The 15,039-nt window shown below is 50.3% G+C and overlaps 4 protein-coding genes across 4 annotated transcripts; 2 read left to right on the top strand and 2 right to left on the bottom strand.

Annotated features, from left to right (window-relative positions):
* Window positions 1-2,299: 2,299 nt before the first annotated feature.
* Window positions 2,300-4,080, top strand: brlA (C2H2 type transcription factor BrlA; the record flags this gene model as incomplete). Its single annotated transcript, XM_043276689.1, has 2 exons — window positions 2,300-2,312; window positions 2,747-4,080. 2 exons carry the CDS (start codon window positions 2,300-2,302, stop codon window positions 4,078-4,080), a joined length of 1,347 nt encoding a protein of 448 aa, XP_043134642.1.
* Window positions 4,081-7,061: 2,981 nt separating this feature from the next.
* SPT20 (uncharacterized protein) lies at window positions 7,062-9,940 on the bottom strand (the record flags this gene model as incomplete). Its single annotated transcript, XM_043276688.1, has 3 exons — window positions 7,062-9,226; window positions 9,288-9,500; window positions 9,562-9,940. 3 exons carry the CDS (start codon window positions 9,938-9,940, stop codon window positions 7,062-7,064), a joined length of 2,757 nt encoding a protein of 918 aa, XP_043134641.1.
* An 867-nt stretch (window positions 9,941-10,807) lies between these two features.
* Window positions 10,808-12,101, bottom strand: ACHE_30105S (uncharacterized protein; the record flags this gene model as incomplete). The annotated part of the gene is made up of 2 exons (XM_043276686.1): window positions 10,808-11,413; window positions 11,469-12,101. 2 exons carry the CDS (start codon window positions 12,099-12,101, stop codon window positions 10,808-10,810), a joined length of 1,239 nt encoding a protein of 412 aa, XP_043134640.1.
* Window positions 12,102-12,655: 554 nt separating this feature from the next.
* Window positions 12,656-14,465, top strand: ACHE_30104A (translation initiation factor eIF2B subunit gamma; the record flags this gene model as incomplete). The annotated part of the gene is made up of 2 exons (XM_043276685.1): window positions 12,656-12,836; window positions 12,895-14,465. 2 exons carry the CDS (start codon window positions 12,656-12,658, stop codon window positions 14,463-14,465), a joined length of 1,752 nt encoding a protein of 583 aa, XP_043134639.1.
* Between the last annotated feature and the right edge of the window lie 574 nt (window positions 14,466-15,039).

Below are 15,039 nucleotides of genomic sequence, written 5' to 3'. Positions count from 1 at the left end.
TTAGAAGAAAAAAAAAAAAAACGAGAAGACACCGTGTCGAGATTCAGCCGCTCACGAGGCACCACCCGACTAGGCTGCGTACTTGTACATACAGAAGAGGGACTCGTGAGAGACAATGGGTATGCCACGATGACCTCACAGACAAACAATTCATTATTCTTCGTCCACGCAGAATAATTAGTCGTCGCTTTTTTTTTTTTTTTTCCCCTCTTTTACGCTGGTTGGTATGTATTATGCTTCGGATGAATTTATTCTTGGATATGATAAGCCCAATACGACATGGACTGGTCCAACTGCATAGCGACTGACTCGTGACAGGTCAGACCCGGCGGTAGGCCAGAGCATCGAATACCGTCCATCCTATCGTTCCGTTTCCATTTCATCGTTATTCTCCACATTAACTAATTTCTCCTGCTTAATTAAACAGTATCATAGTAGGAATCCAATAAACGAAGCCGTTGAGTTTTTCCGGCCAGTCACAATGCGATCCGAGAGGCTGGTCTTGGTGCAACTACGACGGTCTACTTCCTAAGCAAGAGTCTCTCCACATTCCAATCCGCACACACAGACGGTGTCAAAGCGTTTTCTGACGCAGAGGATACCTCGGGTGGGTTTAACTTTGGTACTATGAAAGTGTGTACTCTCTCGGTGGCATCTGTGATAGGTGCGGTAGGCTTGCCGGTGACGAAGATCTTATTTTTCTCCTGGGTTGTTGTTCCTTTTGATGTGCATCCGATCGGTAAGTACGGAGTACTTGTACGTATAATGTACAGTCGATCCCTGCAAGTCGATTGTCTTGTTCCACTAAGAAGAGTACGGAGCATGTTGGAGAGAAAAGAGGCTGGTGACCGAGACGCGATGTTTCTGGCTCGTTTCACTTTCCATCATTGCTATGTGGCGAGAACGATGCGACACGGGTGGTCATTCTGATCTGGACAGGATGGGAGCTGGTTGGTCCAAATCAAGATGCCTGCTGCTGTGGAAGGTGGACAAAGTCCCAGATGTTGCAGCAATGAGCAATGAGCCGAATCCTCTCAGCCATTGTTGATCTGCCAGAATCTGGGACTGGAACCGGCGATCGACTTCCGCGAAAAATGCTGAACCTGAGCACAATGAGAGAATGGGTAAATGGTATTGTCACTGCGTTCTAAATGAGTGGCGCTCTTTTTTTTTTTTTTAATTACGCCACAGAATGCCATATTACCGTAGAACCAAAAGAGGGTGGTTGTTATTATTGTAAGGCTATCTACGATTATGGACTGTATGCGGTTGGGGGATAGACTCCCAGCATCACCATCTTATTATCAGCGTTCCTACTGCTAAACTCACTATTATTCTTCCCAAACGGGCATTGGGATAGTTTGTTTCGGCGTATTGGTCTCCACCGGATCGCCGGCGATCGTGGGCCCCTCTGTATCTGTACAGAGTATAGTTAGTTACATACAAGCGGACCTGACGGTTTGGAATGGGGCAAATGGAGATTCGCTGCCGCTGCATCGAATAGATACGATATCATATATGTCATTGGTGGACTGGAAGATTGAGCATTCCAATGATGCTGTTCCCCATTCTTTCTACACATAGTGCAGGACACATATAGATGAACACACATACATACACAGACACACAGACACAGCACGAAGTCTGATCCACTGCAAATTAATTATTGTTATAATTTATTTTTATTTTTTATTTTCTATTTTATTTTTCTAAATTATTTTATTTTATTCCCCAAGTGAGGGATAAGGCGTGTCTTTCTGTCTGTCTGGCTGTAGTCGCGAACTTTCTTTCTTCTCATCTTCGAACGGCTCTCTACTCCGTACTTACCTCAACGTCTTCTTTTATACTTGCATTCTCGAATCAATCTCTCTTAATATAAATCCCCCCTTCATCCTCTTGTCTCTCTATCCTGTCTTCACTCCTCCCTTCGAATTCATCCAAGACAGCAGCATCGATTATATCTCTACTATATAATCAATCCCCTTGCGACTTGGTTTCTTCCTTCCTGCGTCTATAACTATCCCACTCTACCCCTCGTTGTCCGACCTGAGACCCCGTTCAATCGCTATCCTACGGCAACACGATTGGTCCTTGAGGGGCTTTTTCGGTCCTAAACCGCGATCCAGGCGCTGTTCCAGTTGTGTCGCTATTGTCTGCCGTTACTCGAGGAACTGGGTTCTATACTCGACATACCGTAACATTCCAGGTCTCGCTTGGACCTTTCGGTTTCTCTCTCCCAGGCACGCGAAAACGCGCTTTTTTCATTTGTTTTGAGTTCTAAACACGAATCAGAAAGATAATGGCATACGAGGGTAAGTGGACTATTGTCTATACTGTCGTTGTGATCGGCCGGGCTTGTCCTTTTCGGGGTTGAGCTGTCTGTTTATTTCATCTCTCGTTTGTCCTCCATTCCTGGCCTAGCATTCCTTTCTTTTTTTTTTCCCTTTCCCTCTATCACTATTGTCTTTCTTTACTTTATTTCTCTCCTATCTACTTCGTTGATTCTCTTTGCGCTTCGTTTCAACCCGCGTGCACTGTCCTTCATTCCTTCGGTTGATTGTACTACACTGTAGTCCTTCGTTGTCGCTCTGCACTCTGCACTCCTTTCTCTCCCACACTCGCCCTTCCCCAACTCGACAAACATTCCTTATTCTGAATTATTTGGCTACTGCATACATTCATTGCGACCTGCATAATCATAATACTATTGTTCTGCACTGGTCAGTGACTAAACCGTCCTGCACAGGCACCCAAGTTGAACCGATCCCTCGAAAGGACCTCGAAGCCACCGAAGATACCGACGAGATGAGATCTCAGGGTACTATCGCGGACCGTTTGCCTTTGGAACTTGACTGTCCGTCCTTGGGATCCAGCGAGTGTCCCTCAATGGCTTCTAGTTTCTCGCCGCTTGATTCACCAACACCTACCAGCATGTACAGCCAAACATCGCTGACTTCGCCCGGCTGGCATGAAGGCGGTTCATTCTCTGTCCACCCTAATCAACACTACGACAGGCACACTGGTTCTACGCCAATGCGCAGCGCTTTTCGACTGGCTGACATGACTGCGACGACCGGTGATTCTATGGCTATGCCGTACGCCTTGGACACCCAGGACCGCATGCCCATGCCCGAGTACCTACCAGGCTATGATGACAATGTTGAGCAATTTTGGATCCCATCTGACATGCCCAAGACGTACGACAACCCCCATGGAATGCAATATCCCTCTGGCATGGCATCCTACCCGACCATGGCGCGCACGCACTACCGTCACGCACCGTATCTCCCAGAATCGGCCACCAACCCATGCTTATCGCGACCCATCTTCAGCCAACCCGAAAGAATGTCCAGCTCGATGTCCATGGGTAACATGTTGCACTGGATGCCGTCTACCGAGTCCATGGCCCCCCAAACCATCACACCGTCCCAGGCCTTCCCCCAAACAGCGCCTGTCACACCTCCGCCGTCGTACTCTGACTTCCCCACCTCGCTCAACGCCTTCAAGCAAACACCCACGACCTCCATTCGCTCCTGCTCGCTGGGCACTCCATCGGGGACAGAGACTTCGGTGAGCCGCGTATCGGGTGGTGCAGGTGACTTTCACGAGGACTTTCCTCTGTCTCCCTACCGCGACGGGATGTCCCGTCCATCGCGCCAGCCATCGCGCAAGCTCAGCAGGAAATCATCCAAGAACAACTTGACCCTGGAGAGCCTGCCGCCAATCATCAAGCAGGTTCAATTCAAGTGCAAGGAGCCAGGATGCAAGGGCCGGTTCAAGCGTCAGGAGCACTTGAAACGGCACATGAAGAGCCACTCGCAGGAAAAGCCGCATGTGTGCTGGGTTCCGGGATGCCACCGGGCCTTCTCACGCAGTGACAACCTCAACGCTCACTACACCAAGACCCACAGCAAACGGGGCGGTCGCAACAGGTATGTCGCGACCCTGGACGAGACCAGCCCCGACTTCGACCCTGACTTCCGGGGCCAGCTCACTCCCGACGGCCGTCCTATTTATGGGTCCAAGTTGGATGACCCGATGGACACCCGGGAGCTGAGTGTGGATGCTTGGGACGAGTAAGTGAGTTGACCTGAACTGAGTGAGCGAACGATGATACCCATACTTTCCTTTGTTTGCCTTTCCTTTGTGACTTGATTGCATATTTCTCATATTTCTTTTTCTTACTTTCCTTTGTGATTTCCTTTGTTCCGATCCACATACACCGGCTTGGCCCGGTTGGCGTGTTGAGGCGTTTGTCCTGTAAAACTCCGTGTTCTTCGTTTCTTTTGTCCATTGCATCTTACATCTTCCTCTTGAATAATATTGCATGGCTGGTGTGCGGCTTGTTGGGTTGGGTTGGGGCATTGTACGAACCAACTTGTTTGTTGATCTGAAATCTGACGGATCCATCCATGTCTGTCGAGAAATATCCATGAATAATACGAATTAGATTAGATTCATGACAATAATACTACATAGTAATGTCGCTATCCGCTTCCCCTCTACGAGTACTGACTCCGTTCCTGACTCCACATTACTGGTATCGACTATGTGCATGCATTAGTGCCAGTAGCGTATGTTACACACAAACATACCATACCATACAAATTCTTAAAAGGTCTAGAATAGAAACCGCAGATCAACCTACAAGTAGTTTAGTCTCGTTAACTCTAGTCTGGACGCCATCCGATTGGTCGGGTGAAAAGAGTTTGTTACTTGTTATGCAGAGAAGATATGGAGAGTGATATATCACTTTCTTAGTACTGGCCCGGCTTGCCTATTGTAGAATGGACTGTGGTAGTAGACTACTGTACTTGTAGAGGAGAGGCATATGGCGCCTCGCATGGTTGGCATGTACCTTTTTGTACAAGTCCGTACGGAGAACGGAGTATTTACTGTACGTGTACAAGTACGAGGATCCGAGAATCCTGATCATCGTAGTCGAGGAGAGGCAGAAGATATGATATGGAATGCGATGGGGTTATAAGGGGTGATGTGTTGAGTGATTTACATGTTCTGGATACCGAATACCGGGATGGAAGTGCTGTGCTAGCTGTGTGCGGTGCATGCTTGTGCTGCATTATGTAGTGTAGTGTCTGGATTTGCAGGTGTATTTGTGCTTGTACTTGTACTTCTTTTGTGCCGGGGTTGAGATGGCGGGGAGGAGAGGGGGAGGGACGGTGTACTTGGAGGCGAGTATGTATGTATGTCTTGGTTGTAGTGTATGGTCTCGTGATATTTTTTGTTCGGTTCGTTTTCGAGTTCGTTTTAACGATATTCTACTCTGTTACTCTGCTCCGTACTCGAGAGATGGAAGACCCATCTTGATAATATCAGATGCTATATCACTACCCATATTATCTAGCAGCAGTGAAGGCCATCTTATCGGCCAGCTATCAATATGGAGCGCAAGCAATATACCTACCGCTATCATTCTGCAGTGTCTCACCAAGGCATGCCCCGCTCAAAGACCGCAGTAGCCAAAGTACGGTGAAGATGCGAGGCATGCCACTCTGTCGCTCTGCGCGGAGACAACTGAAAAGCGGAAAGAGGCGATATGTATTATCCTGATGCCTAGCCACTCGCTGGGTAATCTAGGTAAGTCTGCAGAATGGATCGAGGTCACTTCATTTCACCTCCACTCGAGTTCGAGTCTGCAGAATGCTATCGACTACTGTATCTACTACCATCGATGATCAATGTATATGCACGACAACGTTTTCTGTAAAACGCAACTCTGCACTCGGCCGTATGGGGTACTTCGTACTCCGTACACCACACTCAGTCTAATCAAGCCATACATACCCCCTCTCCGCAATCTATAGTCCGAAGCCTCACCCATACAATCACACCGTACACCGACTTACTCAACCACGCTAACAGCCTCATCTAGAAAACATAATACACCTGCCATTTATCCCACCAATCAAAACACCCATCGCATTCATCCACTCTCTCTATTCTGCAGACAATCTGATATAACATGCACGCAGCCGAAGGCCCATCTCAAAACCGGTTTCTTCTTTTCTCCGTTCTCCTTTGTCTGTTCCATCATGCACTTGCCTTTGAAAGACGAGCTAGTTGGCAATAATTGACGTACGAGTTAGTGTCACCCCAAACTCAACCGTAAAAAGTAGTCGAAGTAGGGCACGTTATACAAATTATGCCCATTTATGCGGCATAATAAAAGCGGATAGGGCTAAATATTACTAAGCGCCGGGGATGGGATAAATAGCGCGTCGCACACACAACGGGTCTTGCGGAAATTTTCTTTCTTTTTTGTATCTGTACCACCGCATGTCGTTGGCATTTTTGCTGCGATATCGATCGATTGATTGATAAGAATTGATAGACTTGGTTATGTGCAAGTTCTGCATTGATATTAGATTTTGCTCATTTGTTTAGTGTTGTTATGAACATCTCCATTCTATGATGACTCCTTTCTTTTGGCACGACGCGGACGTTTCCATGTTCTGCGGTGGGTGCTCAAAAAATTATCAAGCTCAACAGTCTGATTTTGGAGATGTTTTTATATATATAGAATAGAGGATAGAATGGATTTTGCTTTTTGCAATTTTTGGTTCTCCATATAGCCGTTCTATTGTAGATGCCACAGATCGATTATATCCGATCGGCCTGTTGATTGTCAGTGAGACACTACGACGTACGGGCAGCGAATCTCTACGAGACCAGATACATTCAAAACATCAATTCACTATTGAATACAAGTTTGCCAACATACGCCTGTACAATGGTATATTCTGTCCGCCCCTGAATAAGCCTTCCCAATTGGAACACGATGCACACAAGAACAAGATAAAAAAAAAAAAGCGAAACAAGCCAACACAAAGAGGTTAGTAGTTAGTAAGAGGTAAAAGGCATGAGGTTAGTAGAAAAGTAAGTAACGAAAAAGAAAATTAACAAGCATCAACGCCAGTCTTCCTATACAGTCCAAAGCCATAAACAATCCTGGTAATGATAAATCCAATGCAAGCAAAAAATAAAAATTTAAGGGGCGTGGACGGCGACCGTCCACGTCTTGAGAAGAAGAGAAAAAAACATTATGCATTCCGCATCATATTCTGTTGCTGCTGCTGTTGCTGCTGCATCACCTGGGCCTGAACAGCCGCGAGCTGGCTAGCACGCTGCTGCTGCACGGATTCGCGCTCCCGTTTCATAAGCTCGTTGACCCACACTTTGGCGCTGCGTTCGAGTCCAAGGCCATACTGCTGTGCGATGTGCGGCGGATACTGCGAGGGCGGTCCGTATTGCCCGGTAAACCGGTGCGCCATCTCTTGCCGGAGGCGGAGAAGTCGTTGATGGTATAGTTGGGTGTAGCGCTGGGCCATGTTCATGCCTTGGAAGTTCTGCGGGAGATGGCCGCCGTTGGCTTGGGCTGCTGCCATTAAGATTTGTTGCTGCTGTTGTTGGGGGGTCATTTGGGGGCTGCCTTGGTGGCCTCCGTTTTGTTGTGCCTGCGCCTGTTGGTTCTGTGGTTGGGGATGTTGTTGCGGGTGCTGTTGCTGATTCTGCTGAAGCTGTTGCGCCATTTGCATTTGATTGAGCTGCGCGCGCATCAGCTGTGCCTGATATGCCTGCTGATTGGGTATTCGTTGTTGTTGCTGTTGCTGCTGGTATTGCTGGATGTTTTGTTGCGCATGCGCGTTCGCTTGCAACTGGGAAAACTGCTGCGGGGTAAGGCCGCTGTGTCCAAGGTTTCCCTGTTGAGCGGCGATCATTGCCTGTTGTCTCTGATGGAACAACAACTGTTGTTGCTGTGGCGTCAAGCCCATTCCACCAGCGCCCATCTGCGGTGTGGCCATCATGCCCTGATTCATCACCGGAGTTTGAGAAATTCCCGTGTGGCTTGGGCTGCCGTGGCTCATTCGAGGGGTCGCATTTCGCATAATCGGAGTCGCATGAGACATCGCAGGCGTTCCCTGGGTCATTTGCGGTGTTCCATGCCGGCTCTGTCCTCCTTGTTGGCTTCTGGACGAGGCCATAGGATGGCCTATGACGCTCGGGTGAGCGTGCTGCAAAGCTGACGGAGGTCGCGGTGGGCTGCCAGCTCCACCTTGCGCGGAAGATGTGATGCTCATAGGAACAGCCCCTTGTGTAGCCATCGTATTTCCAACCATGGGTGAGGAGACGTTGAGCGGTGTCTGGTTGCGAACCACCGGAGAAGACTGCTGCCCTTGGCTGACGCCGTTCGCTTGGGCCAGGCGATTCTGCTGCTGCTGAGCAGCAAGCTGTGCCTGTGCCTGTTGCGCGAGCTGCTGCCGTCGAGCTTCTTCTCTGGCATGTTCTTCGGCCTGCCGTTGCTCCAGAACCCGACGTCGTTCTCGCTCCATCTCTTGCTGCTGTCTCTTGGCCATCTCCTGTTTGAGCTTGATTTCGTGCTCCCGCTTCGCCTTTTCCTCGTGCTGCATGCGAATGTTCTCCAGCGTCTTGAACCGAGAGAAGCGCGGCTCAAATGGCGCACCGCCGCTAGTTTCATCAACGGCGGATTTCGTTCCTCCTGCACCATTCGAAACGCTTGACTCCAAACGTTCGTCCATGATGAGCATAAATCGCTCTTCCTCGGCTGCCAGCGCTTCATCCGCTTCAAGTTCAGCCACAGTCCGCTTGCGTCTCTTGGGCGATGGTGGCGGATCGCTATGCAGCGGGCTTTCCATGAATTTCAAAAGGTCTTGCACAGCTCCTAAGCTATCCACAGGTTCCAAGAAAAGTGGTGGCGCCAACGCCCTAGTCAGCTTAGATTCGCATTCCAGTAAATGTTGCGGTTCAACCAGCATCTTCTGTCGCTTTGCGACATGACCGTTGTTCTGTTCATTCGAAGACTCCGCATTGATGACTTGTTGCCTGGCGGCTCTCGGGTCAGGGGTAGTAGCAAGCAGCGTCAATTCCGCCTGCAGCGAACGAGCGGTAGGATGGAGGACCGTTGTAAAAACTTTAGGTTTGGGCGGAGCTTCTTTGGACGGTGCATCTTTAACAACTTCCTTGTTCTGTTCCGGAGTACCATTGGGTGCTGTCTCTGTCTTTGCAGCTGCTTGTTCAGAGGCCAGTTGATTATGTTTAGGATATGGCACAAAAGGCGATGGAGTAATATGTTCGTTGTAGTTGTGAATTGAAAAAGGTGAGTTGTTTTCGTTCGATTGCGAGGCCGTTGCTTTTCTGGCCTGCGCTGTGGCCGACTTGTGATCAACCACGCGAACGATCAAACAACCTAGCGGGCAAAATCAAATTAGCGCTATGACATGGTCACCTGGTATATGGCCAAATAATACCTTCGTAGAATCGAACATTGGCCCGCAAGAGTTCCTCCATCATATCATGAGGAACAGTCCCTGCGCGAATGTGTTCGATGATTACTTTCATCTCAGAATTATAAGGAAAGCTTCCATCTTGTTGTTCGAAACGAAAGTGGGTCGGATGGAGGTGGACAATAAGGGAGGGAGGATGTTTTGCGTATTTCTTCAGGATGTAAGGCGTCGTTTTAACTTGAAAATAATCGTCAGTTCAGGCCGTAGACAGAAACCAATTTCATGATAGGCGCCTTACCATATGGCTCAGGACACTTTTTGCCTACCCGGCGGTCATTGTCCGTCGGCATTGCCTTCGACATTGACCTCTGCACCCGCGTAGGCTGGTCAGCGATTCGTTGCGCATCCCTTCTCGGTCGAGTAAGGGGACCCTTGTTGTTGGAGCTGTTCAAAAAAGACGCGCCATTGACGCCATTCGCCATTTGACTGCCGGTGGCATTCGCCGCATCCAATTGACCAGACCCCGGGAGACGTTTCGACGCAGAAGAAGGAGAAGAGGAGGAAGGGGATTGCTGAGGTGGCTTGACTCCGTTGAGCCCGGATTGAGACCCCAGAGGCGGGGGTGGCCGCTTCATCTTGGGAGGATGAGAGGCGGGTTTGGTGATGACTGTTGCCATGGCTGGATTGCGGTCGCGCTGCGAGACCCCCCGTATAATGCGATGCGACTTGGGGGGAATTCAGCGAATCGTCGATGCGACTGCCCGTATGATATCGCGCCGCGAGATTTAAAGATGATAAATGAACGCCGTCGCTTCCAACGTCGTTAATGAGTTAATAGCCGATGCGCGAGACATGTGGGGAGCGGAGGACGGGACCGGACGACAACGAACTGGCCGGAGTCGAAGCGGAAAGATGCACGAAAGCGAGGGAAAGTAGGCAAACGAGACTCCGGGGTCCGAGAAGTAAAGAATCGCGGGGATGACGGTGAGATCCGTCGGGGGATGGCCATCGGACGACGGTGAGGCTCTGCAAGAGGGAGTTGGTTGATGCCAAGCCGTGGACGAACGAGACGCCGGCTGCTCACATGACTACCGCTTTCGGTTAGTTCGACCGCATTGAATAGCCCAGTCACTACTTGTATTGTTAGAAAGAACGGTGATTGATTTCAGCGAATTATGTACATGGCCAAAGGTGCAGGAGTCAAAGAGCAGGGAAATGTACAGTCTACGAATTACTTAGTGCAATGAAATGCGCGGTGTTTACTATTTGGAACGAGGTGAAGTCTTCGCGGTTGCTACTTGCTCAACAAGCATACAGTTGATTCGTAGAGCTATTTTCATTCAGGCGTAACTAGAGCAGAGATCAATGACCATCTGTCCATGTAGAAACATTAACTGAAAAAGCGAACAAAAGACGAAGCAGGGGGAATCAAAAGCCAACCACGACAAAGGCACAAGGGGAAAACAGGAAACAGGTATAGATATCAAGCCATTAACCCATATCGACATGGCAACCCGATTGAGTTCGAGCATGTACGACGACTTTTAGTCCAGGCCGCGCACTCTGCGGCGCCAGTCCAATCCAGTACGGAGCACATCCACAACATCGATGCGCTTTCCAATACCGGTGATACCTTCTTTCTGCCACCACTTCTCACCATTCTCAGCAAGGAATGATTCTTCGTCACTGTCAATAAGGCCACCACGGCCACCTTCGTCGCCAACGACAACAACTACCTGTCGCACCCATCCGGAGATATGCTGAACAGCGCTTCCATCCTTGCCCGTCAGGGACTCTTGGACATACACGAGTTCCGGCGAGAGATGGCGCACAAGGTGCACGTATCCGGATTCAGTGCTAAAGGGCATGATTGTGTTTTCCTTCTCAACAATCGCCAGGGCCTGAGAGTACAAGGTATTGAAGAGCGGTGTCTTGCCTTCAGATTCGTCCATTTGGCGGGGTTCAACGGTGGGAAGTTCACCGGAGGAAGCAGCGTCTTCGGGGTTGATGTTAGAATAGGATGAAGCGACGGACAGAGATTTGTTGGGAGAGGTTCCTTTGTTATTACCATGCTTCAGGTCAGGAGCATATATTAGAACGAAGATCTTGGTGTTCTCATCGATGTGCTCGGGGAGGTGAGATAGAATAGACTGTTCCAACATTATCAGCATGCTTGATAATCAGAAATTGAGGTATGAAACTTACTGCATGTTCAAAGGTGGAGTCTTCAAGATCATGGGAGGACGCAGACGACACGGCAATGGCAACGCTCTTCTTCTTCCCAGGGGTTGCTCCGCGAGGAGTCGGGAGCGCACCGCTCATCGCAGGAGCCTCGTCAACTTGCTGAGATCTTTCGTTGTCCCTGGACTCTACTTCTTCTGACCATCTCGAATGGTCTTCGAAGTCACCTCTATTCTCTTCTCGGATCGAGGCAAGTCCACCGACATATGCTCCTGCAGCAGCCACTCCGGCCGTCGCAACTCGTCTGGCGCCGTCGAAGATCTGCTGAGGACTGGGAGTCCGTCGTAGAGTGTTGTGCATACGAGCCATCATGCCAGCATCATCATTTGCTATATCAGAAGGCATGGCTTCCCCACCAGGACCACGCGCGGCGGGGAATACATCCTCCTGTTCGTCCAGATCGTCCCGGGATTGCTCGCCGTGATCGTCTTCTTCGTCTTCATCGCTCCGCTCACTCCAGATCCATGCTGCGATGCCAGCTGTTGCAACGCCAACAGTCACGGCCAAAGGTACCCAGTACCCTAGAACAGTTCGTCGGCCCGTTGGGCTGAAACCAATGCCAGCTCCACGCCGGCGGCGAGCATCAGGTAAAGACATTGCTGTCGCAGACGTCGATTAAACCAGACGCATACAATCTCAGATCGGTCGCGGATCGTAGAGGTCACATCGCATGTCTCTCCTACGGAGGGAGACGAGGTTGGAGGCAGGGAGAGGAAGGAGGAAGGGACCTGAGAGAGACGGAGGTTGATCCCATAGCCTCGGAGAGCCGAGAAACATGTGGCTGGAGGAATCATTGGACGTATGTTTACTGCAGTTGCCGCGGTGTTGGTGTACGGTACCGTATTGTAATTTACGGGTTTGCACGGTTTGCACACATCCTGACTCAGCACTGCTATCGGCACGTGACGGTGGGCGGTTTCTCGAAAAAAGCACAATTGACTGTCCGGAGTGAGTCAGGACAGGGCGCAGTGTTTCCCTTTGACTTTCTGAATATACGCCTTTTTGAGCTGATAGAGAGCTTCCTGCGGCTGCTCTGGGCTTATATCCCCCCTGATCCAAACGACATCACTTTTGTCAGAAGCTCATCTCTTTCACTTCCCCTCCCCCGCTGTCACCACGATACCAGAAGTCCAACTGGACGAGCAGTCGCCATGCCTCATTCAGTCCCTGTGCCCCCCACGGGCTTCCAGGCTCTCATTTTGTGTGGACCTGGTGTCTCTCTCAACACCTTCACCTCGAACCCGGAAGAATTCCCCAAAGCTCTGATCCCAATTGCGAACCGTCCGATGCTGTGGTACCCATTGGATTGGTGCTATCGCATGGGAATTACAAGTATGCACATGCCTTCGACCCAGCTGGTTTGGCGACCAACTGATTATGATCAATCTAGACATCACCCTCATCACACCTCCCGCTAGCAAGGCGCCGCTGGAAGCAGCTCTCTCGCAGAACCCCCACCTTACCTCCCTCCCCTCGCCCTCTGCGTCCGTCCTCGCACCAGCCGATCTTACCTTGACGACTGGTACCGCAGAACTACTCCGCCTCCCCGAAGTTCAGTCGTGCATCAAGTCTGATTTCCTCCTCCTTCCTTGTGACCTCATTTGCGATATCCCAGGCGAGTCTCTCTTGGAGGCATGGATGGTTTCGCAAAGTGCACTGGGCGGCTCGACAGTTCGCGACGGGCGCCATACGTACGGTCCGAGATCTGTTGGAATGGGTGGTGAACAAGGTGGCCGACGGGGTGGACTGGGCGTGTACTACCAGACCCAAGGCAGGGAAGAGAGTGTCAAGGGAGAAGTGACGGACTTTGTGGCTACAACTCCTCTCGAGCAGGACGAGGCACCTGCCGTGTCGCATCCGTTGGATGGACCGGCTTCGATACGGTTTGGGTTGTCCAAGCTTGTGCTGTCGATGCCGATGGATACGTTGAAGGAGAAGATGGAAGAGGATAAGGGGTTGCTCATTCGTCACTCTCTGGTTAAAAAGCATGCGCAAGTGAAGATGCTGTCTAGCTACCGCGATGCCCATATCTATGTTTTCCCGCATTGGGTAAAGGACATGGCGCGACTTAATGAAAAGTTCGAAAGTGTCAGTGAAGACCTGGTGGGCTGGTGGGCCAAGTCGGAATGGCAAGCAGGGTTGGGGGAGAAACTGCGTTTGAGAGAAATCTTCGAACCCGCTAAGCAGGAAGACGGCGAGAACACCGGCTACGATGGCCCAGCCATTGAGGAAGAGATCGACTTGAAAGCCATGAGTACTACCAAGGCCGGTGCCGGCACATCCCGCGACACAACCGCACCAGGTAGCGTCCCCGAACTCGCCCGCTCCCGAACAAATTCCAACCTCGAAGCCGCCGCCAAAGCATCCTCCGCGCGAGACCTCATCGTCCCCCCAATGCTCGCCTATGTGCACTCCTCCATGCCCTCCGCCCCTCTTCTCCGCCGCATCGACAACTCCGCCATCCTCCTCTCCATCACCCTCCGCCTCGCCAAACTCGAATCCATAGAGGAAGCCGGCCGCGCAGCCTCGCCGTTCGCCCACAACCAAAAAGTCGCATACCCCGCCGGCATCGCCCAGCGCTGCACAGTCACCAAAGCAGACTGCCTGCTGGCCGAGAATGTAACCGTCGAAGAAAAATGCGTCATCAAGGAATCCGTCATCGGCGCAAACTGCCACATCGCCAGCGGCGCGCGCCTCACCCGCTGTCTTGTCATGGACGGCGCCGTGGTCGGAGAACGGTGCCAGTTGACGGGGTGTATCGTCGGACGGCGGTGCAAGATCGGTCGCGAGAGCGTGCTTAAGGACTGTGAGGTCCAGGATGGGAATGTCGTTGAGGAGGAGACGGATGCGAAGAATGAGAAGTTTATGATTTTCGAGGGGTTGGATGAGGATGATGAGGAGGACGGGGAGGGAATGGATGTTGCGGGGGAGTTTGATGGGGAGGGGGATTTGGGATTTTAGTCGTCCCTATTCTTTAAAGGTTCATGATTATGAAGTGTTTATGCCCGGGTAATGAGGATAGATGCTGAAAAGTTCAATACCATTGTCTGTTCCATTGTTCATTTATTTTTTTTCCCCACTGAGACGAGAAAAAGCGTTCATAACTTTTGAAACATGCATGAACCGCCAACAATGAATTTTTGTACTTCTGAATCAAATTTCGCCAACTGAGCCCTAACCACTTTTCATATCCATAATCACCAATCCAATTTGTACTGAATGAGACGAAGTCTTGAAGGATGACCGTATGAAGAAGTGAAAAGATGAACCTTGAAAACATCGCTTAACAACATGACCATGACTTAACCTGAAGCACCCATAGAAAACCCGTATAAATACCATCGCCATCGCAATCGCTAACCGACAAACCAACAAAATAATTCGGAAAACGAGAAACAGAAAACAGGAACTTAAGTATAGGCACAAAATAAAAACAGAAAAGATAACAACATAGAAGAAAAGCCCATATATCATCCATCGTATATGCATGTTGCAACCCCCAACCCAACCAAGCAACACCAATCCCGTATACCTC

The sequence above is a fragment of the Aspergillus chevalieri genome, chromosome 3 (genome assembly GCF_016861735.1).
Source record: "Aspergillus chevalieri M1 DNA, chromosome 3, nearly complete sequence".
NCBI classification, from domain to species: Eukaryota; Fungi; Ascomycota; class Eurotiomycetes; order Eurotiales; family Aspergillaceae; genus Aspergillus; species Aspergillus chevalieri.
The sequence above is the reverse complement of the archived record's forward strand: the minus strand, read 5'-3'. Positions and strand labels throughout refer to the sequence as shown.